This window comes from Rhinichthys klamathensis, unplaced genomic scaffold (genome assembly GCF_029890125.1).
Source record: "Rhinichthys klamathensis goyatoka isolate OS25496 unplaced genomic scaffold, OSU_Roscu_1.1 h1tg000033l_1, whole genome shotgun sequence".
Taxonomy (NCBI): Eukaryota; Metazoa; Chordata; class Actinopteri; order Cypriniformes; family Leuciscidae; genus Rhinichthys; species Rhinichthys klamathensis.
The window spans coordinates 927747-953187 of record NW_026606582.1 but is presented as its reverse complement, the minus strand read 5'-3'; the positions used below and the strand labels follow the sequence as shown (position 1 = coordinate 953187).

At 41.8% G+C, this 25441-nt stretch overlaps 2 protein-coding genes and 1 long non-coding RNA gene across 5 annotated transcripts in view; 1 reads left to right on the top strand and 2 right to left on the bottom strand.

Moving 5' to 3' along the window:
* Positions 1 to 4119, top strand: part of slc5a12 (solute carrier family 5 member 12) — a 51356-nt gene extending 47237 nt beyond the window's left edge. Inside the window, exons 14-15 of the mRNA XM_056245718.1 lie at positions 3522 to 3631; positions 3704 to 4119. Coding sequence (XP_056101693.1) covers positions 3522 to 3631; positions 3704 to 3865 — 272 coding nt within the window. The 3' untranslated portion in view covers positions 3866 to 4119. The remainder of the gene's footprint in view (positions 1 to 3521; positions 3632 to 3703) is intronic.
* LOC130080365 (uncharacterized) lies at positions 3905 to 5189 on the bottom strand. The gene is made up of 2 exons (XR_008806670.1): positions 4628 to 5189; positions 3905 to 4554 (listed from the first exon to the last, which is right to left on the bottom strand). It is a non-coding gene; the product is annotated as an uncharacterized LOC130080365 (long non-coding RNA).
* A 6216-nt stretch (positions 5190 to 11405) lies between these two features.
* The window catches only part of ano3 (anoctamin 3), a 151661-nt gene continuing 137625 nt past the window's right edge, over positions 11406 to 25441 (bottom strand). For all 3 annotated transcript variants that reach the window (XM_056245688.1, XM_056245686.1, XM_056245687.1), the window contains 6 exons: positions 21704 to 21849; positions 21063 to 21215; positions 20631 to 20778; positions 13921 to 14007; positions 13714 to 13819; positions 11406 to 12948 (listed from right to left, as the gene is read on the bottom strand). In XM_056245688.1, coding sequence (XP_056101663.1) covers positions 12766 to 12948; positions 13714 to 13819; positions 13921 to 14007; positions 20631 to 20778; positions 21063 to 21215; positions 21704 to 21849 — 823 coding nt within the window. In that variant the 3' untranslated portion in view covers positions 11406 to 12765. The remainder of the gene's footprint in view (positions 12949 to 13713; positions 13820 to 13920; positions 14008 to 20630; positions 20779 to 21062; positions 21216 to 21703; positions 21850 to 25441) is intronic.

Sequence of the window (25441 nt, the reverse complement as noted above, 5' to 3'; positions counted from 1 at the left end):
TAGAGAATTTACGATTAGCATTAGCCAGCACTTTTAAATTTGCTTTGATGTCAGGCGCTCTGGCTCCCGGCAAACATGTGACTATGGTGGCTGGTGTCTCTATTTTCACGTTCCGTGTGATGGAATCACCAATTACCAGGGCACAATCAACAGATTTCTCAGTGGATGTTTCACTGAGCGGGGCAAATTGATTTGTTATGGTAATTGGAACGGAAGAGTGGTTTTTTGATCCGCGACTAGAGCGATCCCTCACTGTGACCCATTTGCCTTGCTGGACAGGCAATAATTCAGCCGGAACCGAATCATTTAAAGAGTTCACTATGCTAGGCGCATCCAAAATAGTATCTAAAGCCCTTGCACACTTACTATCCTCAATTAAAGTTTGGATGCGTGTCTCTAGTTCTTCTCTGTCAGCCTGACTGTCTCCTTGCATTCATCACATATAAATCCTATATTGCCGACAGAGAAGGCTATGCTAAACATGTGACATGAAGTGCAGGTGACAATAATAGGACAAGACATTACTCACCGTGTTTGTTGACTGATTCTTACTCACCTGGGCTTTTTATGAACTCAAAGGCGCGGGCGCGCAAGAGAAAAATAAATAAATAAATAAATAACTGAAGGCACGGGTGGCGCGTTAACAGGCTAGCGAGTTACTAGCGTGTTGTGCTAACAATAACGGAAGCTAGCAATGTCAGGTTAATCTGAGATGTTGGTAAGCTGTATTTAGTAGGGACGGTAAGCTATTTAGCTAACGATGCGATGCATCGATTTAAATAAGTGTTCTGCTCGGCGGGGACTTTTTCTCTCAGGCGACCAGGTTGATCCATGCCCCCTGTTCAGTTCCTGGTGCGGAGAGCACCAGCTGGACCCAGTTATCTGCCCTGTCGTTGTAGTGCTAGAGTTCCTGCAGGAGCGTTTCTCCGCAGGTCTATCCCCCTCCACACTAAAGGTGTACATGGCGGCCTTAGCTGCTTACCACGTCTCTTTTAAGTGGTGTATCCTTGGGGAGACACCCTGTAGTACATTTCCTTCGCGGCACTGTGAGGCGTCTGACCAAGATACTAGGAGTATGGCTGCCTCAAAGGCTTTATTATCGGGGGTTTCCCTCCATGACATCTGTGATGCGGCAGGCTGGTTCCTTACCACATATATTTGTTAGATTTTATGACTTGGATCTAGACTCCACTCCAGGGTCTAGGGTGTTTGCTTCTTAGTGTGCGCAATAACTTCACACAGAACAGGCATTTGCTATTATGGCATCGTGGGTATGGTGTTCCCACCGCGTCTCGAGTATGGCAGGAAGACGCAGCGTCTCGTTCCCTCTCAGGGAACCAGGGCTACATACGTAACCTGAGACGTTCCCTTTCAAGGGAACTCGAGCTGCGTCTTCCTGCCATACTTCTGCATGCCTGTGATCGACTTGGTTCGGCTTTTCAGAATCTAGCGCGGTCTGTTTTCAGGTGTGCTATATAGTTTCCTGGTCGATGACTTCAGCCGCCTATGACATCTCGTCTCTCCATTGGACTGATTATACACGACGCAATCACGCAGGGGCATTCCCATCGCATCTCGACGCAGCGTCTCGTTCCCTCACAGGGAACTAGGGTTACATACGTAACCTGAGATGTTTTTTTCGTGTGGAGTGTTGAGATGTAGGCAAGAATCTCGATGCCGAACTGCCAGCTCTTGTGACTGGGCCATAATAAGCCAGTCGTCAAAATAATTTAGCACCCTGATACCCTGAAGCCTCAGCGGAGCTAGAGCTACATCCATGCATTTTGTAAATGGAAGAACCCGATATTGGAAAGCTTCACCCCCGGAAGCGAACCTCAGGAACTTCCTGTGAGATGGAAGGATGGATATGTGGAAGTATGCGTCCTTCAGATCTATCCTGACAAACCAATCCTCGGATTGAATTTGGTTCACGATGATGGGAATGGTGAGCATCTTGAACCTGAACCTTCTCAGAGACCGATTCAAGTGCCCGAGATCTATTATTGGACCAACCCCACATCCTTCTTGGGAAATATGAAGTAGCGGCTGTAAAACCCGGACTCCCTGTCCTGCGAAGGAACACGTTCTATGGCCTCCTTTACCAGCAGGGAGTTTACTTCCAGTTCCAATACCCGACCCTGCTCTGGGTTGACTGCAGTCCAAACCACCCCGCTTAATTTTGGTGGGCGGAAACCAAACTGCAGTCTGTACACCTTTTGAATGGTGCGCAGGACCCAAGGAGAAATATTCGTTGGATTTTTCCATGCTTGGAAATATTTTACCAAGGGACCAACCTCTTGAGGCTGGTTTCAAGTATCGTTCGAGATTAGTTCTCGACTCCCTGAAGCGGCTCTCCGCAGGGTTAAATCAAAAACGATTATTGGTGTGCGGACGCGAGCGCTACCTGGCCGCAAGCCTGTGGGGGCAGACAGTGCAGCGTGCGTTCGCTGGAAACCGATGCATCCCGAAGCACACTTGATGGTGGGAAGCCGACATCATTTTCCTGTGGGCTCCGCGGAGGATTGTACAGGTCGCGGGTGGGGCAGAGGGCTTAAACGCATGCAATGGCCAATCTGGTGGTCCTTGAGCGCCACCTTTGTTTGAACTTCAAGGATGGAAATCAAGGACACTGACAAGACTGCCCTCCATCACTCAGTTTCCCCAGCGGGCCGGTTTGGTTCTGCAGTGGTTGGCTTTGCTAAACCTTTTAGAGTGGCCAAGAATTCATTGCAAGTCATGCGCCACTTCCTCCTGAAGAGGGCCAATTCTGCTGCTGCTTCCAGTCGCCCAAGCCGCCGACTCAGCAGCACACTAGTCCAGCATCTACACCTGCTCAGCCCCAGCCCAAGGCAGAACCTGAGATCATGGATTCACCTGCATTACCCCTGGTTATAAGCCTAATAAGTGCCCTGGCCCCAAGTGCCTTCATTCCAGGCTCGCAGGACGGTCTCGGTTCTGCGATTGTAGCACGCTACAATTATATTGCGTTCCCCATAGTGTCAGCAACTGATGCAATGCGAGTGGACCGTATCAAAAGGGAGCGTTTGGGTTACTAACGTACCTCGGTTCCCTGAGATAACGGGATCGAGGATTGCATAGCTGGTCGTGCTACAACACTGGGCCAACCAATGGGATGATTTTAGGGTGGGACTATCTGTAGTTTTAAAACAGTCATTATTTTAGAAATTTGAGAATTTAAGAAGAAATTAGCCACTTTTTGCCCTTTGGCATATACTATTTTGAACATATTTTGATTTGGGATGAATCTGCTTTTCAGATAACTTGAAATTTTCCCATCCCCTACTTGCAAATGCCCACTGGTACAATGCTTAAAGTTGATGCTTAAATTATTTAATGTCTTAATTCACCCTGACATTACAACCAGTATGCTTGTTGTATGTATATACCAGTTTTCTGCACAATAAATGGTCTGGGTGAACTGAGAAAGGAGTTTTATTTTGAGAAATTAGATAAATTGTTGTAACTACAATTGTTGTAAACTGCAATTCTGGTGTCTGCAGGACCAATGGACACCAAAAAGTTGAAGCCAGGAATGACTCGATCAATGAAGGACGTGATCTGCTTCTGCTCTGAAAGATTCATACACGCAGATTTTAGTGAAGACAAAGAGGTACAGAGCATCTTTTAGAATGTGCCTTTGAGTTGTCTGAATGCAAACTGAAACTTTATTTGCTTCTATTAGGATTTGGGAGACTTTGGCAAGGCATGGGAGAAACATCCAGACCAGAAAGGTGTCATAAAAATGGAGACGGTCAAGAGCAGTAGTGATAACCTGCAGGAAAATGCTTATACTAATGCTGCCTTTGACCATAATGAAACTAGTCAAGTTAAAGTAAAGCTGTAACTTTTTGAGTTCAGTATCATAAATGTAAATACATGGTCAATGAAGTCAAAGAATACATCAGCTATTTAATTTAAAAGATACAATCAATATTTTATTACAGAAAAGTGTGATCCAAATCTAGGTTACATACATGTTTTGTACAATTCTTGTATGCATACTGTTATTCGCGTTGCACGTAAACAATGACATAATAAACAAAGGATCTCATTAACAGCCTTTATATCATAACTATACAAAATAAAATAATGTGGTGTCATTCAGAGTTGCATTGAACATTATTCAAGGTGACTGTTAATTTGCCAGTTTGAATGTGCTCCATCAACATTTTAAAACCTGGGGTACTCATTCCTCTTCCTGGAATCTATCTTCCTGCAAAGTTTCCCTCCAATCCTATTCAATTATACCTGAAACAACTAATTACGATCTTCAGGAACACTTGATAATCGCAAACAGGTGTATTGGAGCAAGGTTGGAACTCAATAGAAAGGTCGATCTTAAGGTACAGGAATGAGCACCTCTGCCTAAAACTCATCTAATTTCTCCATTGAATCCCTACTTCTAACCCTTAACCATACATCTGACCCCAACCCTGATCCTAACCCATGGCCCTACCTCCTATTCATAAGTAACCCTAACCTGTAACATTAAATTTAAACTCTAAACTCAAATCTCTATTTCTAAACTTGACTCTAAACTCTAAATGAAGCTGCTTTGATACAATCTGTATTGAAAAAAGCGCTATATAAATAAAGGTGACTTGACTTTAAACTAACCCTAACCCGAATTTCTGGATTCTAACCTTCGGCCCTAACCACTTTTTGAACCTTTCAATACCAATCCTTACCCCTAACGATTCTCAACCTTCAACTGTAATGCTTGGTACACATTGTATGATTTTGGGCTGTCCCAGACAAAAGATGACCAATCGTGGTGATTTCGTGACTCTGAAATGGTGGTCCTATGTTGTACAGTGAGAGAGGTCCAAAGACGGCCTTCGTCATTGTCTTGCGAGGAAAGATAGCCTGCGATAATTTTGTGACAGTGTCAGAAATTTAGCATGATCATCTCTAAATGTTTTTGCTGCTACTACGGTCTGCTGAATAGCCAATTAAACTGCAACATGAAGTGGTGTATTGATCAACACGACAAAAACGCAAAACTACGCTTAAAACTTAAACTACTTACCTCAAGCTCCATTTACAAAATTGCCATGCTAAGTTGGCCTCTTTTTCCTAGCCATGACCGTGTCCATATTCTCCTCTTTCGCTTCCTCCTCTTTTTTTCAGCGCACATAAAAAGCACATTTGCCAAAGTGCGATTCATCTTGCTCTATTTGTTTACCACTAGCTCATGCTGATGATGTTTTATTATTCTATACTAACTTGTGTCGTAGCCTACAATTCAATAGGTGTCATCATCTTACAGTCTACATACATGTCATACCCAAGTTTATTAGATCCATGTCGCACAGTGTGATTTGTAATGATCTTATAGGATTGCCGAAATTGCACATTCTGTAGCAGGCATTACATATACTGCCAGTGCTCAAATTAAAGGTGCGGTAAGCGATTTCTGAGAAATGCTGTTGAAAAATTAAATCAAAACATTTTTGTGAATATTTGCTAGATGTCTGTTCTGTGTGTGCGCTTGAAAAAAAATGTGCACAGTCCTGGGTGTGTAAATAGGAGATTCACCAATCCACAAAGCACCACAACACTCTTGTAGCCAATCAACAATCGGGGCATAGTATACACTTCATGATGGGGATGGAGAGAGAATTATAACCAGGATATTTGTAGAAAGACTTCATAAAGATATTACCAAAAGAGGAAAAGGTCAGAGGAATATAATTGGAAAAAGAAGGCAAGAGCTAAGACCTGCATTTATATTGGAAAAGCTTTCCAGTGTTGGAGAGATTACAGAGTGACAAGGCCTAAAAACAGATGCCGAGGTTACTTTGTTTCTGCTCAATACATGAGTAACATTGGGTTTTGCTATGTTTCATAGAACCAAGATATGCTGTTGTATACTGTTGGTGCTAGACATTGCATAGTGTGTTTGTTATTTTGAGGGCGATGCAATAAAGGGAGGGGAGTGTTTCTATTGGGTAGTGGTGTGCTTTTTTGGGTGTCAACTTCAAATATCAAGTGTTTCTCAGAAATCGCTTACTGCACCTTTAATCTGTTAAATTTCTAAAAACCTAACCAAAACTAACCCTAAAAACAGATAAAAACATTTTTGTCAAGACCCAACCTCAGCTCAACCCCATTCATGCAAGCTCATTCAAAATTAACATAATCCTCACCCATGAATCGCATGTGCGCTGTGATCTTGTAAACTCCCTTCTCAGACTTTAACATACTGCATAAATCCAAAAGAATCTAATTGGTGATATGCCAAAATATGAACACATTCATGATTCTGTAAATTTGAGTCAGAATGGCTTTGCGAACAATTTGCACAAAAATTTATTTTGCACGTTTCACAATGAGGCCCATTTGACTCTACACAGAGCCTAGAGTCTCTCTGCCATTTGAATATCATACAATTAAACAGAACTCTGAAATGGAATTTTGAATTTAAACGTAAGCAGTGAAATGTTACAGCAAAATTGCATCCATCTTTTTAATAGTCACAATTGGATTGCTTTGAATTAGACTAATGATTGATGTTGCAGGAATCAAGTCAGTCAGTCTTAGAATTGAAAGCATTGAGTCTGTGTAAGATCTGTTAAGCATTGACTATGATTTTATAATACATGCTGTTACTCATTACTTCTAAACATTTTTATTGTTTCATGTGATTTTGACAGGCATTTTCAATGAAGACATGTTATACACTACCAAGCGTGTTCAATAAACCCTGAATAACATTTGTTGCCCAATAGCCTGTAAAAATGTTAATGAGATTGCCACAAACCCATTAACAGCTGATCATTCATGATGATGAATCACTACAACATGTACATATCTCGAAGATCAGTCTTCTCTGGTTTAAGCAGCCATGCACAGTTCACAGTAAAAAGTGCACAAAAATACACCAAGGTTTGTCAAGAGCCCTAGATGGGCTGGGCTCATAAATCAGGTCATGCATAGATTACAGTACACCAAGAGAATGGTGTGTTACATTAAAGACTACTTCCTGTTTAAGATCAGCCTCACATTTTCAATCTAATGAGAACTGCTGGTCCTGCTTAGCATCCGTAACATACAAAGCATCAAAGCAAAATATAGTTTCCTAATACAGTGGTTCTCAACTGGTCTTGATTTGACATAAATGGTGTGACCCAACACCACACTAAAATTGGGCAGTCCACATCCCTACCAAATTAGATCAGGGACTAGTTTTTGGGTTGTGACCCACCAGTTGAGAACAACTGTTCTAATAAACTACACAGTGATCAGTTTTAACATAGATTTTTATTTCAACTGTGATTCCTAAATAGAGTTAACAGGAAATAAATAACACTCCTAAAGCGTTTTCATGAAATTAAACTTTAATTGGACTTTTTCCAGTGTAGTGAAGCATCTATAAGGCAAAAACACAATTTAAGCTTATTTTCTGAGTTTCTTTAAGTGTATACTATCTAAACCCATATGGGGTCTGTACCCATGCAAATAGAAAGTGCAAAAATATATACCTAAAAAAGCAATACTTGATTCAAGCTAGGAAAATATGATACAGAGTTCTCATCTGCAAACACTCAAAGGGCCTGAAGAGGACATGCAATGACTGTGTTCGAAATGGAATACTAGTGTACTTCTTGAATACGTACTGCGTGCTGCATAGTATACACTGTAATGTGCCTAATATTTTTTTTAAGTATGTTAAAAAGAATACATAATGATGAAATAATAAATGTTTTGAACAGTAGTATGCTACATAGTGGTCACATGGCCTCATTACATTGCATGTGTAATTTAATTGAACTAAGTGACATCTAGTTATTTCTAAAATGAAAATGTTTATTTTGCACTGTTGATCAGAACACGAGAAAGGAGAATCATGGTTCATATCACTTACAGTGGATTTGTCAAACTATAATGTAAGGTCAAGTTGAGCGCATTGCATTTTGGGATACAGTATCTCACACACTGCTCTATACTGCACATTTTATCAGTAGTAAGTCATAATCCATGCATACACAAAATGAACATACTTCACACAGTATACAGACTGCATACTGAAGAAACAGTATGAGTAGTATGCTATTTCGAACATAGCCATTGCGTTGGGTTTTGAAAAACTGCTGCATGCTGGGAGCACTCACTTCATCAGCTTTACAAAACACTCTTTCACACACACACACACACACACACACACACACACACACACACACACACACACACACACACACACACACATACACACACACACACACACACACACACACACACACACACAATTATAAATGCACATTTAAACGTGCACACATACACACCCAAAGAAAATGAAACAGAGAAAATAAAACATTTAAATTTACAAAGAAATAAAACAAAAAAGCAAAATGTCAAATAAGAAAAACTGTCTTACGTGTCTATTGTCCCAGTGTTCATTCTATCATCACATCTGTTTTATGCTCTAACTGTATGAATAATGGTGGATTGATTGATATGAGCTAATGCGGTTTGATTTTTACAGTATTTGGCTGTTTGGAGTGGAATATTCAGCCCGTTCTCATCCCAAGGCGTCATATACTGACGCTTTTGCCAAAGCGTCTATATCCAACGCACATGGCACCCTTTAGCGTCAATATGAGACGCAGATATATGGCGCCTCCTAGTGGTCTAACCCTAACACTACCCCAGACCTAAACCTACCCATAACCGAAGCGTGTTATATTGACGCTAAAGGGTGCCATGTGCGTCGGATGTAGACGCTTTGGCAAAAGTGTCAGTATATGACGCCTTTGGATGAGAAGGCGTTGGAATATTAGCTTACTGCTTATTTCCTGCTGTACAGTTTGTGTATACTGCATACTATTTTTTAATAGTATGTGAAACAGCATCCATAATGCAACGATAAATGTTTTAAACAGTAGGCCTAGTATGCTACATAGTTGCTACATAACTCAAGTAATGTCTAGTAACCGAGTAATATTTTGGAAATAATATGCATTTTAATCCATTTTTGGTATTCCAATCAAATAATGAATCAAAAATGATTTAATCATCATATTACTTCTAGTTCATTAATCAAACTGGAAAATTAGTGCTGCAGGATGACATACACTCACCTAAAGGATTATTAGGAACACCTATTCAATTTCTCATTAATGCAATTATGTAATCAACCAATCACATGGCAGTTGCTTCAATGCATTTAGGGGTGTGGTCCTGGTCAAGACAATCTCCTGAACTCCAAACTGAATGTCAGAATGGGAAAGAAAGGTGATTTAAGCAATTTTGAGTGTGGCATGGTTGTTGGTGCCAGACGGGCCAGTCTGAATATTTCACAATCTGCTCAGTTACTGGGATTTTCACGCACAACCATTTCTAGGGTTTACAAAGAATGGTCTGAAAAGGGAAAAACATCCAGTATGCGGCAGTCCTGTGGGAGAAAATGCCTTGTTGATGCTAGAGGTCAGAGGAGAATGGGCCGACTGATTCAAGCTGATAGAAGAGCAACTTTGACTGAAATAACCACTCGTTACAACCGAGGTATGCAGCAAAGCATTTGTGAAGCCACAACACGCACAACCTTGAGGCGGATGGGCTACAACAGCAGAAGACCCCACCGGGTACCACTCATCTCCACTACAAATAGGAAAAAGAGGCTACAATTTGCAAGAGCTCACCAAAATTTGACAGTTGAAGACTGGAAAAATGTTGCCTGGTCTGATGAGTCTCGATTTCTGTTGAGACATTCAGATGGTAGAGTCAGAATTTGGCGTAAACAGAATGAGAACATGGATCCATCATGCCTTGTTACCACTGTGCAGGCTGGTGGTGGTGGTGTAATGGTGTGGGGGATGTTTTCTTGGCACATTTTAGGCCCCTTAGTGCCAATTGGGCATCGTTTAAATGCCACGGCCTACCTGAGCATTGTTTCTGACCATGTCCATCCCTTTATGGCCACCATGTACCCATCCTCTGATGGCTACTTCCAGCAGGATAATGCACCATGTCACAAAGCTTGAATCATTTCAAATTGGTTTCTTGAACATGACAATGAATTCACTGTACTAAAATGGCCCCCACAGTCACCAGATCTCAACCCAATAGAGCATCTTTGGGATGTGGTGGAACGGGAGCTTCGTGCCCTGGATGTGCATCCCACAAATCTCCATCAACTGCAAGATGCTATCCTATCAATATGGGCCAACATTTCTAAAGAATGCTTTCAGCACCTTGTTGAATAAATGCCACGTAGAATTAAGGCAGTTCTGAAGGTGAAAGGGGGTCAAACACAGTATTAGTATGGTGTTCCTAATAATCCTTTAGGTGAGTGTATTTTTGTAGGTCAAAACCTGGAAATGAGTTAGCATTTTAGCACTTCTGATTCCATTATTCTGAAGTCATTGGTTTTTTTTTAATGGGTTTTTGGTTAAATGCCTGAAATAAGGTATTTGGTTGACGAGATCAAGATATATTTATTTTATTTTACCACATAAAATACACCAGTTTTACCCCACTTTTGATTTTAAAGTTTTTACTTTAAAAGGCAGTTGCTAACAAGTGGTCAAAAGGGACAAAGGAGGTTGTTGGGGACATAAACGTCGTCTACTCACGAGTCCACTTTCACAGCTTTGTTGTGTTTAAAAATCGTATTCTTGCAAACTATTAACTTAATAGGGGAAAGGTTTTTTTTTTTTTTTTTTTATTTATAAAGACTGAAAGAGTTTAAGAAGCTTAATGGTTGTGACATTGAAGACATGCAACCATAGTGTAGCTCGTTTATAGCCTACATTTAGCTTTTTACTTCTGGTGATTGTATTAAGACATTAAAATTAATAAAAGCTGTTAATTTGAGAAAATGATCATGATGAACAAAACATGTAAGAATCAAACTTTTATTGGTCACAACTTGTTTTCAGCACTAATCCAAAAGAAGAGAGAAACAATCCTATTGGATTTTTGTTGAAGCAGGGTGATGCTAACTTCTAGGTTGACGTACAGAAATACATCATCACTGTAGCACTCTATGGTACTGTAGGTTATGTCGGAAGCATTGCATTATTGGATACCGCATTTCACTCAACACACTCTGGCTGTATGCTGAACACTTTTGCAATTGTAGTGGGTCATCTATGCATACGGAGAATTCACAGTACATACATGCAGTACTATACTGTAGATATGCACTTCCGTGAGCTTAGGTAGGTGGGCACATCGGCTGATGAAGCCATAAACACACACAATACATCACAGCTGAGCAACAAACGCAGGCATCGGAACACAGATACACTCACACATCAAATTCAGCTAACACACACGCTACAAAACCAGACATATAGACAAGGACATAGTCTTTTATAAAATAATAAAAAAACAAAGAAACAACATGCAATTAAAAAAATAACATGCATGTTATTTATATCACCATTTTGCCAAAGTTGGCAATTTATTTTGCCTAGACAAAATGACATTGTATTGAAAGACAGATCTGCATATCTTTTCAAGGCGATGTAGAACATAAAAAACGTTCAATTGCATAAACAAACTGATTTTTATTTGGTAATTTTTTTTTTTTTTTTACCAGAAACCACTTTTGTAACAAGAATCACAATGTGAGATGCTGGCAAGCGAAGAGAGAGGGCGTATTCGGTAAATATGTTCGTAAGTAAACGTCGTCACATTGCCTGGCACCAGGTAGAGATCTGCTTCACAGCGGGATGATAGCTGCCACGCACAGAGATGCAGACAAGTAGACAAGCAGAGAACAGGAACTCCAAAAGCCCTTCATCTGCATAGTAAACAATCCAACCGCACGAGTGCTCCATTCAGAACTATAATAGGACACAGATGAAAGAGCGCATCTCTGCAGGCCATGCTGGGAAGGATGCGTGTTCAATGAATATTTTCAAAGTTATTTCCCATCTACACACTTGAGTTTACTGTGTATCAGAGAACACTGTAATCCATTGATTTAAAACTTGATGATCCGGCACATGGATATAGCGAGGGTTTGCAAAAGTGAAACTCCTTCATATGACCTTCACCTTGAACTCTTTCAGCAGTGTACTCTGGAACAGACTTTTTCTTTTGACCATTGAGAAGGCAGGCGGGTCCAGTTGTGCTTTCGGAAATCCAATTTGTTGCATTTCCGCTTGCTTTCAAATGAATCCGACTCTTTCCAAATGGATCTTATATCCACGAAACATCATCAGAGCTTTCTCCGTTACCGTGGTTCTCAAACTTTTAAATGTGGCAAACCACCAATTTTTTTTCTTTTGCCAGGTTGCTGTTTTGTTCTTTTCATAACTAATTTTAGCCAATTAACTTAAACTAGCCAACTTTTTTTTAAAGTATCCAATCAGTACAGTTTGAGAACTACTGCTCTAGTGAGTAAACACAATCAGCAGGATGGAAAAACAGGATAATTGAGGTCTCAGGCAGGGGTCATGTGACTGAGAAGAACCTCTTTGGTGCAGAGCAGAGCTGCCAACTCCTGGTTCTAAAGGCCCACTCGGAGATCAGGTTTTGACCTCAAACAAACACTGAATCCGCTCCCTGGTTAATTATAGCAATGAAAATCTGAAGTGGGCAGTCCATGCATGGAGTCAATACAGCCAGACATCCAAGGCAGCAGAACGGTCATACATGAATGCCTGTGTTCACATTTGTGCTGCAGTTGCGCAAAGACGTTTGTTAACCACTTTCAAGCATTTATGTGCTTTTGTGGGTAGGGTATGTGATTCTCCAGTGGGCATTTATCTGTGTATTTATGGTCAGGCATGGCTAAGGCCACTCATGGTGATAACGTTTGCCATTCTTTTTCCGCTCTTTCTGCAGGTGCTCCAGTTCCGCCTCATACACCATCTCTTGCATTAGGTATTTCTCCCTGCGCATGCGATCACTCAGGTCTTTGGGCATGTCTGGAATCATGTGGGCTATGAAGGTCTTAATGCCAAAAACAAGGTGCTATGGAGAAAACAACAGACAATAAAAAAATTCATAAATATTAAATTGCAGTATTGAGTAACTAACGACAACTAAATCAGCCTTTCATGTAGGTTTTTTTTGCCTACTATTTTATGAATACTGTATTTTTGGACATACTACGCATTTGACTATTTTTTTTCCAACATGAAAACATTTTGGTGTAAAACAGTCAAAAGTCTGGCTCTGTGACATTATATACTTTTGTAACTAGTTCCTCTTGGCCTACTCTGAACAGGGCTTAAATTGAGGTGTGTTAACAAGTTTGCTAATGACCACAACATGAGGTTTATATGCACAGCTATCATGTACCGGTTGGCCTAGATTTACACTGACCATTCTAAACCGCATTCCCACCTGGGTCACGGCACCACTTTAACTGGTTCCTCGTAGGGCACTCCAAGAAGGGCTTGAACCAGTGATAGTCGGCATGAGGGTTGGGCAACCGTTAACAAGAATGCAAAAGACCACAGCATCTAGTGTCAATCACCTCCTGAGTCCAGGGTGAGTGAGGTTTACCTGCATAGCTCTCTTGTACCACATGGCTTCCATTACACTAGTCACTAGTACCTTGAGTAGTATTGTAACTTAATCAAAGGGCAGTTTTATTTTAACTTAACTACTTAAAATTTTGAATAAATTGTAGCTTTGCGAGCTAAAGTTTCAAATTAGCTTCCCCAAAACTACATTGCGAATGCTATAAAACATTACTCGAATAAGATTAAAAAAACGTGAAGTAGCACTGACCTCAAAGACGATGATGAAGGCTAGTCTGGCAGCCAAAACATGCCAGAACTGCAAGGTGAAATCGTAGGGTTCAGGACTCCATGGAGGTGCTCTGTAATCTCGATATCTGTTGAGGGAAATAACAAAACTTGAGCTCCATGAAAGTGACAAAAAACCCCAAATTGAATAACATTTAACAACGTAAAACTAGCATGAGTGTTACAGTACCTGCAGTACTGATTTTGGTAACTTCCGTTTTTCAATCCATTCATGTCAAAAATAGACAAGCTGTTGTTCAAGTATCCTCTTAGACATCTGTGTAAAGAAAGGGAAAACACAAATATATAGCATTACCAATACAAGGCTTCATATAAGGAATTTGAATGCAACCTCTTATCTTTGATAATTAAAGGTGCACTATGCAGGAATTCCGTTTTTGTCAAATGGCGACCACTAGAGTTGCTGTGGAGTACTTGTACTGTCGTAAATAGCACTAACGCAGAGATGGCTCTGCACTCACGGCCTGATCCCCTCCCCCTGTACACCGGTACCTGTTTAGTAGGATGGAAGCTGTAACGAGTTGAAATAAGGTGTGGCCCCTTTAAGAGCTGCGCGCGCCCTGTTTAACTGTCGGCAGTCTGTATTGTATGTGCGCCTTGAACACCACATGTATACGGCGCCGGGTTATTTCTGTTTGGTGTTTATTTTATCAGATCTTTTTTGCCGTAAAGCAATTCGTTACATCGAGACCTGATATCACGTGACACTTCCTGATGCTGCGGCCGGCGGCCCGCCGGCTCAAAGTTGCAAGTGTGTTTTTTCCGCTCACATGCAATAGGGGGGTGCGAAAGGACCACCATTCAACCCGAAAAGAGTAATATATAACCATTCCAATGACTCCGAAGCTGTTCGGTTAAGGTAAAAAACCTGCATAGTTCACCTTTAAGTTAAATTATATATAAATAATAAATTATATATATACTCAATGCTGTGTTTGATTTTTTAATTGCAATGGGCAACGCTTTTGTGTGTGGCCAGTTGTGAATATATATGTGCAACACGTCAATGGAATTGACTTTGAACTTAGACTCAGACAGTGACGTTATTGGAATGCGCGTGCATCAGAAGCTATAATTAGATGTGCCAAAGGTGCATCGACAGGTCTTCTGTTATCAGACCATACTGTGATGTGTGTGTGCACCTCAAGCTCTCAAAAACTCTGATAGGAGTTAGTTTTTGCTAGGCAGTGCAGAGAAAAATATTTCTGTTTTTCTCTACACTCTGCCGGACAAGTGAAAGAAAAAGAAACAAAAATAAAACGAGCGATTTACAAAACAAACGGTGTGTGCCTCAGTGTTCACGTCCTATGGTTAAATCGGACACACACCTATACTGTTTTGTTTGTTTGGGGAGAGAGCATGCTGCCCTTGCCTTTGAGCATGGTGATTGCGAGCATTGTGAAATGTTCACAGTTAAAGTGCTTCACGTTTGCTTCGCTTATTTCAAAGGGGTAGCACCCACAATGTCATCGTCTGGCATACGCGTTGATCTGGCTGAGGAGAGAGAGAAGGGTCCGTCCCTATCACTTGCTCTCTCTCCAGATCGTGATGTCCTTTTGCCTGACTACCGAAGCTTGTGATGCGGTATTTCTTCGGCTTGGGCAGAGAACACTGAATCTTGTGAGTTCGCCTGCTCCGAGCATTCCTCCCGTGATGACAAAAAGGGGAACTGCTCAGGGTGGTCGCTCGTGCAGTGGCCAGATTACACTAGTCACAGAAAAAAGAGACCCGTAAAACACTTAATGTTAGCCTCCTTGACGAATTGACTCGTAAATAAATATATAAAATATATATATACAATTGCATGTATTTGTGCCCTCGACATCGACCCATTTGACTATCGCGGGTGCGAAGGCAAGCTGTTATACGATACTACCTCAGATCGGAGAGATGCTTGCGGGCTATCTCTCCTCTGGGAGCACATCATCAGAGGCATTTTCATCAGGTCAGGCATATCAGGCTGATCTTATTAAAGATTTAAACACAGCCTTTCTTCCAGACCGTGTTGGCTTGTCTGATTGATATTTGGCTGTATTTATTGCTGAGGAATTAAATGATAATACTCATCTAATTTGAGAAGTTAGATGCTTGCATTAATATATTATCTGGTTGTTCTTTGGCTACATTTAATTGTGAGGAATTGAATAGTGAAATAGCCATCTAAAAAAAGAAAAAAAAAGATGGACTTTGAGAGCGCCGCTTCCGAATGCTCCTCCCGTTATGATAAAGCGTGTGAGGTTACTCGAGGTGGTGACTCAAGTAGTGGCCAGATTACAGCTAGACTGCCCTTGAAGATCTCCATGACATTACATTGTTCATGGGGAGAACCTTATGCTTTGCGAGCCTTTGTGCCCTTGACGTCAACTTATTCAACTCTCATGGGTCCAGGGGCATGTGGTTATATACTGGGCTATCTCTTCTCTGGAGCTCATCGTCACTTAAGGAATCAGCACTCCCCACCAAGCCATGTATAATAACATCCACTCTGGTGGGGGTCAGGCTGGTGCTGCTCTGCACACTATGGCAGTGTTGCAGGCTGAGCTGCTAAAAGAAAGACTCAAAAGCAGAGTGTGGCGAGTCGCCCTCTCCCTCGTAAAGACTGGGGACTGGCTCGTTGCGCTCAGCAACCTCATAATAGACATAGAACAAAATTCCTGAGGGTTTTTGTGTGCCCAGGTCTGTGGGGTGTGCCCCTTCGGGATGGGACATGTAAAATCCATCAATCAGCTCCTACCCGACACCCTCACGAAACCACTGTAACATCCCCACCACGTCTGGTTATTCGGTGGGCAACGGTTTCCAGCCAAATGTTGGATGTCCTGTTGTTTCCTGTTATCACCCAGGACACAGAACATTTAACATCCCCCCAGAAGGAAGTATTAAAATTGGTACCCCTTTAAAGAAACTTTGTCAACGTGAAAGCTACTGCCAGGTATCTCTCTTTGGGTCCTAAAGACAGTAAAAAGGAATACACTGCCCTCCTTGTTTTAATGGCGTGGTTCCCACGCCCGTGAAACTGGAGTAGGCGCATCTCCTGTCACAAGATAATCTCTTCTCATAGAACATGTTCACAGAGAGAAGAGTCAGGCTACTACAGTTCATATTTCCTGGCTCCCAGAAGAAATGGGGGACTGAGCCCGTTTTAGATCTTCAAGATCTATTAAGAAGATCGTGTTGTAAATTTACCAAGCTAACCAATATCGGGTCCTTCCATTCAACCTAGCCATGTTACAAAGACGATTGACTGATACTGGTCTAGTCTCAAGAGCTTGCGCTTCGACATCGAGATAGATTCCCGCTCATCTTCTCTCTCTGGGGCTGAGATGCAAGGAAAGCGTCCCCTCTCTTGCCCAGAGGGTAACGTGCCTTTGGGTTAAATGGGATACTGTCACCATCGGGGGCCCCACTGTCTCCTGCTGTGTCGAGAGCCTTTTGAACACTCTAAGCAACATCAGGCTAGGTTAGGACATTACATAGGTCTCATGACCTGCGTCCACAGTGATCCCTCTGGGCCTTTTGCAAATGAGACCACTTCAGTTGTGGCTCAAAGCTGGGGGACTTCATCCATACAATCCCCAAAGGCAAATAAGGGTAAGGGCACGCTGAGTGCTTTGTGCCCTTTCTAAAGATACATTTTTATGGTAAGTCATGCGCTGAATGCTTCGTGCACTTTCTAAAATCCATGTTTATGGTAAGGGTTACGCGCTGCGTTTCTATGTGGTTCAGACCCCGGGTCCTCAGCTTGTGTCCCACTCTAAGTCTGTCTTGCCGTCGCAAAATGCTAACGACAGACGCCTCCCTGTCGGCCTGGCTAGCAGTCTTAAGTAGTCGTCCAGCCCAAGGGATCTCAAATTGATGGCTGTATTTCTGGCACTGAAGTACTTCCTCCAGCAGTTAAGGGGCTTACCATGTCCTAGTGCAGGAGAACAATACTATGGTAGTCGTCCTACAAAAATCGGCAGGAAGACTGTGTTCATGCTGTCTAACAGGCGAGCGCATCAGGCTCTGCTTTAGGGTCAGGACAAGTTCCTGTCCCTTAGGGTGATTTACACCCTTGGGAGCGGGTTTGGGAAGGTTTTACGATGTTGAGGTAACCTCTTCATCTTTTCAGTAACAATGCAATGTCCCCTCTGCTTCTCTCTAAATCACCATGCTCCTAGGTGTCCAAGAGGAAGGGTACCAACTGAGGGATACCGGTTTTTCAGCTGATGTCACAGAGACCATTCTCAGTGCTAGGGATTAGCATTCCCTCCACTAGAGGAAGTTATGCCAATAAATGGGGTGTCTTTGAAAGGTCCAGATCCAGTTAAATGCCAGATTGCTTCAGTTCTGGACTTCCTGCAGGAAAAAAAATATTGGTAGGCACATGCCACGCCACTCTCAGGGTTTATGTGGCCGCTTTATCGGTTTGCCACACCTTGATTGACGGGGTTTCACTTGGGGAGCATCCTCTGCTTGCCTTCCTCGTTCGTGGAGCCGGGTGACTGAGGCCTCCTGTTAGAACCAAGATCCCTTCATGGGACTTAGCTATAGTCCTTGAGGGTCTGGTTGAGACCCCCCTTTGAACCTCTAGAGTCGGTGCCTGACAAGCTTCTGACTCTAAATTTTTTTTATGGCTTTCTCTTTGCCCCAGGAATGGTGAAAGCAATCTTGTGGGGTGGGGGGCAGCATCTCGTTCCCGCATTTTCAGGGAACAGGGTTACAGTCAAGTAACCCGAGATGTTACCCGCTATTAATATTCATCATGTTGAAGATTATGTTCAAATTAATAATTTAAATTGTTTAAATTATTAATTAATAATTTAAACATTTTCAGTTCCTTATTGTCTGGTATTGTTTGTGCACAGCACACTGTTTCGGGGAGTCTTTGTTCTTCGGATTACCTGTGTTGAATTATTTAATAAACCTTGTTTTATTTTCATCCTTTTGGCATTCCTCTTCATCATTGATGGGAAACCGAGGCTTTCTGAAGTGTTTGAGGCTTTCATCAAATTTTGCCGAAAAACAGTTAATTACTCTAAGCTTTACATTAGCGACATTTGGTGGGCAGGGTTGTTTTCTCCACCATATCTAGCAAATCATCGCAGAGCAGAGGATATACTTTTCTTGTTTGAAAAAGCAAGTGACCAAACAAAGCTTCTGAAGTCTGTGATGTACAAGAGTGGAATCGATCTGGGATCAATCCAGTTCTATCTAATCTGATCTAATGTCATCTAAATTGATTTGTGCCAATGAGACCACAACTCATGTCTTGTGTAGCCTGGTCAACGGATTCACATATTAATCAATAATGTAAAATATATGTTCGGTAAGTATGTATACTTATGTTCAGTCTCTGAGACTCCAGCTATAAAACATGATTAAATGCAATAGAGGTGTGACGTGCATTCAGTTTGGTGTTGAGGTTACAGTTGACTCAAAACTATTCTACTGAATCCCAAATAAGTGCACACACACACACACACACTCGTTTGCATGTCTGATAGCCCTCGAAGTAACGGGATAATCATTTCCCTTTTATGCATTGGGGGGAAGAGACTATTTTTTTCAAACCAGCTGACCTGACCTTCCGATACTGCATTTAAAGCTACGTTTGAAGCTTCAAACATCATCAATCACATGGTATTGTCATTTTGATACAAGCAATGGTACAGTGTCAGTGTGGGATACAATAGTGCTTAGAAAACTGCATCAGAGCATCGGAGCCCCGGTATCAACCGTCCCATCACTACCCTTAATCATCATCTGGACCTTAACGTTACAGAATACCGTACCTAAAAGTAAGAAAATGGAATATGCTGCAGTTTTTACTGCCCTAGCCAGGGAAGGACATTCGTTTTTGGATTATTCCATCCATTTTTGCTGACTTGCGCAATGATCGGCCTTTGATGATGGTACCCTGAAATCGTTATTTTGGAAATCGTCATCTAGCCCAGAGCTCATCCTTTCATCACCCTGCACCACGGAAACTATGCCAGAGCCCCCCGCAGACGGAGCACTTCCGCCCGCCACAACAAAGGAGCCTGTGACGAGTACAGCGCCAACGATCGCCCCAGAGTCCTTTTTCCCCCCAGCTCCGCCTTGGTTCTCTGGTGCTCTGGTTCCTCCTTGGACGTTTGTTGCAGCGGCTTCGCCTTGGTCTCCAGTGCCAGTGGTGTCACTTGGGCACATCAGCTCTCTGTCTGCACCTTGGGCTCCCTTAACTATGGCTCCCTCTCCGTCGGTCATCACCTGGATGTCATCAGCTACCTCTACATCATGGCTCCTCCCGTCGTCAACTCCGCCGTGGGCTAACATCCTGGCTGCTTGGTTTAACACTACCTGGCCACTTTTCCCACCATCTCCACCATGGTGCTACTTCCATCTACTCCGCCCTGGTCTCTGCTGCCTGCCCGTCTGCCTTCTCCTAGGCCTTCACCACAAGGCCACCACAAGGGTTAGTGTTAGCTGAATTAATGGATTTCTAATTTTCAAAATAGTTGATTGGGAACTGAATAAGCTGAAAAATAAGCAAAATGATCTGCCACTGAGGTTAATTCAAACGGAAACAAGATTATTTTTCTTACCCCATTAGCCAGGTGTTTTAACCTTGTTTTAAGCAAAAACTCTCTTAATTTTTATTTGTTTTTCAGAAAACAAGTCATAATATCTTATGCCATTTTACTTGTAGTATTTACATCTAGTAAGTTAATCTTGATCCAATAATGTTTAGATATTTGGACAGGAAATGAGACAAAAACTTTTTTTTTTGCAGTGCACCCATCTCCACCAGAGTGGCTAACAAAATAAATCTGCTCTACAATACGCATGCCACTGTTTTTTTTTTTTTTTTTTTTGGCCCTGTAATTGCTGCTTGCAGCTATTTGGAAATGTTCGTACTTCTCATGCCGGTAACCCTTGTCCACACAGGGCCCATATTTGAATGCATAGACGAAGCGAGGGATGTAATCTGAAGTGATGGCAATGACAAAGGCGTTTGTTATGACAGCCACAACTCCAATTCCCTCCAGGATTCCATGCCAGATACCTAATTAAACAAACAAATAAACAAACAAACAAACAAAATTACCAATCTTTCAAAACATATATATTGAAATATACCAGGACAGATAATACATATATCTGTAAAATAATCTGCTATATTAATGTATCAGCTATTAAGCATTACTTTATTCTTTATAATGTAAATACTGGTGCTAACAATCAAAATTGACAACATACTAAATGTAATTATAACAAATGACTCTTGGGTTTCTTGTTTTTAGGTTGGAATAAACTGACATCAGGCTAATTGAGGTGAAAAGGGCTGACCGATGTCAGTAGCGCGGGCGGGCATCGGTCTCCTCCACTGCGTGACAAACTTGTAGGCGTCTAATCGGATCTCAATGATGTTATTGAGCAGAGCCAGGAGAGGAGCCAGAGGAAACGCCGCCACAAAGATTGTAGTGAAACCAAACTGCAGAACTTTACAGAAAACAGCTGAAATAAACATCCCATCTAGGCAACAAGCAAATGATTTGCCGAATTAGAACACTCATAATCAAGCATTTACCCTTTTGTGGTTAAGCCAGTCTAAAAATGGTTCCTTATGGCAGAAACATACTTTATGAAAATGTGCAAAAACTGACGCAATTGCTTGGCAAATGCATTGCAGGAACGCGTTCCTGTTGAAAATACTTGAAATTCTGTTCTAGTGTGTCCTGTAATCGTAACAAACCTCAGTCCTCAAATTGACAATAGAGTCAACCACCTGTGCCATTAAACCAGATGTGTTATTATTCATTTTAACTAACTTCCTTGGTGTGGCAAGCAGGACGTGGCCGAGAGCCGTGAGCTTCGTTCCCACAGCTCTCGGCCTCGCCCTGCTTGCCAAACTTGGCAAGATTCTATTTTGCCATTTGAAAATGACACACTTTATATCTCACTATAGGTGTTCGTCGAGCAGAACTCACCCATTTCCAGGTACTCGTCCACCAGGCCATGTGCGTTCATAGGCTGTAAGTTCCAGTCTCTATCCCATTGCGGAAGCCCTTCTTTACTGTTATTTTGCTCACCTGCTCGTTTCATCTTACGCCGAGACCACCAGTTCTGCAACAGTCTGGTGGATGAAAACAAAAAAAACAAAAAAAAAAAACATTTGATTTAATGTGTATATGAAGAATGTGAAAAGTTATGAAGAGTAGTTAGGGCCATAGCTAATGGTATTCCAGTAGGAGCCAGTGTAATTCATTGTATTTTACATCATACAAATGATCCTTTGTTCCACAAAAAAAGACATTATGGGTTTATAATGAAATAATGAGAAGAAATGAGTGAATAATAACAGTTGTAATTTTTCTGTGAACAGTATTGGTAATCTAAACTAATGTCCCCTCATCATGTTTTCCTGATAGTCTGTTAAGTTCACTCTGTTGCCATGGCTCTTTCTGATGAAGCATACATTTTACTCTATACTGCAGGGTGGGCAAAGTCAATCATCCATGAAGTGGACTTCAAATAAGGACAAACTGTCCAGTGAAGCCAACATTTCCTATTTGGGATAATAATTGACTAACACAGACCTGTGTTCGTACACTCAGTAACAATGTCAGCTCTTATGAAATAATGTATGTGTAATGCAAATAATGATAAATAAAGCATGACAACTTATTATGAAGGAACTTATACTACTGTTTGAGGTTTAGGGGATCAGGGGTTAGAAAAGAAGCAATCAAATCAAACTAAATGTCATACATGCTCCAGAGGAAAAGGGGTTTATCAAGAATTTATTTGCCAAGTAAGACTCCAATTGCGAGCAAAAAGTATCTTCCAACATCTAGGTGAAATATGTTATCTGTGACCTACACAATATACAATACTGTCTGATTTATTATGTGATGATTAGGTGAGATGCCGGATAGCATTCCGTTGGTCAAATCGGCATTACAACATTTAGGTTTGTTAGCAAAGTCTTTCATAGTCCCGAGTTGCATCCCAAATGACGCACTATACAATATGCACTTGCATGCTTACAATATACGTATGCACAATGTACTTATCCGAGTAGTGTGTGAATTTCATAAGATTATTTTGTCATTCAACATTGGAGTCTGATAGCCCCTCCCCCTCTGCTACTTGCGACAGTTGATTGCATGAAGTATCCAACATTCCACACTTAGTTTTTTTTTCCGTTAATTTAGTGCATCATCCAGGTATTTAAAGTGCACTTTTTCTTTTGGGAATTTTCAGTGTGAACACACTACTCACACTATTTATGCATAAAATTAGAGCATAAGTATCCGAAATGGGACCAACCTTCAGCCTCCAACGGACTGGCCACAGACCAAGACATTTGGCTGGCATCTATGCAATTTGTGGGAGGACACATGATATTATTCACAATGACACACAATGCCAGAGCCATTATGGTTATTGCTGCACTCTGGGCTTAGCTCCGGAATTTCACTCACTGGAACAGACTGGGGAATTTCTCTCACTGGAACAGACCCGGGAACAGATTCGGGAACTTCTCTATCAATAATGGACTCGGGAACATTACTCACTGGAGCAGACTCGGGAAGATCACTCACTGGAAGCATTGTGACCATTGGAATTGGCAATACTACGATCCTTGGAGCGGGAATTTAGAGTAGACTCACAGGTGAGTACGGTCTCTGAAGCGGACATGAGAGTTAGATCAGGTTCTGATGCAAGCTCAGGGATTAGAGTGAGCTCCAATGCAGACTCAAGAGCTGGGACAGCCTTGATACTGAACTCTGGGGCTGGAACAGGCTCGATGGAAAAAAATGCCGGTACCAGGAGGGCTGGAGTGGGTTGGGGAGACAGCAACTGAATAGGGCTGGCGCCTTTTTTTAACGTCTAAATTGGACTTTTTCATCAACATATATTAGATGTTGTCTAATATTGCCTATCACATTATTCTGATATCACTAGCTTTTATCTAAATCATTATCGCTAGCACAACACCCTAGTATTTTGCTAGCCTGTTAACCTGCCACCCGTGCTTGCCTTTTTTTTTTATGCGCGCGCTCGCACCTTTTACGAGATCTATCAAGCAACTAAGGTAAGTAGAATCAGTTAAAGTCCCTGTAAAGTCAAAATTAAGTATGTGTTCTGAGTTTGTCACACCACAGAAAAATGTGTTATTAGCCACCCAGCCAAATTTGAATGATAAAAAAGCAAGCAAGTACATAAAATAAGCTATCAAAATCTTGAAAAAATTAGCATTATTCTCTGCTCTCAAACGCTGGGGGCGTGCCCGGTGGCTGTGCTGAAACCACGCCCACTCGCGGGAAAGCTGCCGACGCTGATATTAGGTGATACTGCTTTCGCGACGGGAGGATGAAGGCCGAGGCGGGAGATAGTCGGTTCGGCCCCATTCACCAGTAACAGCGGATTATCAGTGAATCCCAGTTGTCTCTGACGAAAGTTTATAAAACTATCCCATGTAAAATGATCACTACAGAGGCGGGTGTTGGTGGTGATCCTTAGCTTTCCATCAAGGTTGGCTCTTCACAAATTAATCCACCTTGATGTGTGGATGTGATGTGATCGTTTTTAGGAAATTTAAAAAAAGACAACGATCTGTTTTGTACATGATCGCATCCAGGTAGTAGCCTATGCATTTCCGTATCGAAGGCATAGCTAGCTAGCAAACTGTAGGCTGTAGTAACTAATAGTACTGACAGTAGCTCGCGATTGAGCGCCAAACTGATGCGAATGTGCTCTATTGTTAGGGGAGGGGCCAGCCTCAGTGGCCTTAGTGCGTCATCAACTGGATGACCATGAGACGCTGTAGTTGCAGGACAAAACACCGCTCTTCTGTTCCGATAACAACATTAAACAGGTTCTCCCCTCTCAGTGAAACACCCACTGAGAATCCTGTTGAATGTGCCCTAGTTATTGGCGATTCTATTACATGGAACATTGTTTGCACGTTTGCCGGGAGCCAGAGCGCCTGACATCAAAGCAAATTTAAAAGTGCTGGCTAATGCTAATCGTAAATTCTCTAAGATTATTATTCATGTCGGCACAAATGATGTTCGACTTCACCAGTCGGAGATCACCAAAATTTACGTTAAAGAGGTGTGTGAACTCGCAAGTATGATGTCAGGCACTGTCATTTGCTCTGCCCCCTTCCTGTTCACAGGAGTGATGAGATACTTAGTAGACTGTGCTCACTCAATGGTTGGCTGTCTAAGTGGTGTCCGCAAAATAATATAGAATTCATAGACAATTGTTGAATTCATAGACATTGACAAAAAAGTTTTTGGGGAAGACCTGACCTGTTGAAAAAAAGATGGTATTCATCCCTCCCGGGATGGTGCTGCCTTCTGGTACATCGTCTTAGAGCTCAAACATGACAATCTGGGGATCAGGTCTCGTATATACTTCATTTAGCCAAGGCTGCAAAGCTGACTCCGTGTTACAAATATGTTACACCTATCCCTTCTGCCACTTAAGATCGCTTCATTAATAATATTCCTGATCAGTTTCATCTCCTCAGCATCCCAGATAGCTTAGAAGAACTCAATATTGCGACCAAAACTTTTGACTCTCTCTTTTCCAGCACTTAAAGGGTTAGTTCACCCAAAAATGAATATTATGTCATTAATGACTTACCCTCATGTCGTTCCAAGCCCGTAAGACCTCCGTTCATCTTCGGAACACAGTTTAAGATATTTTAGATT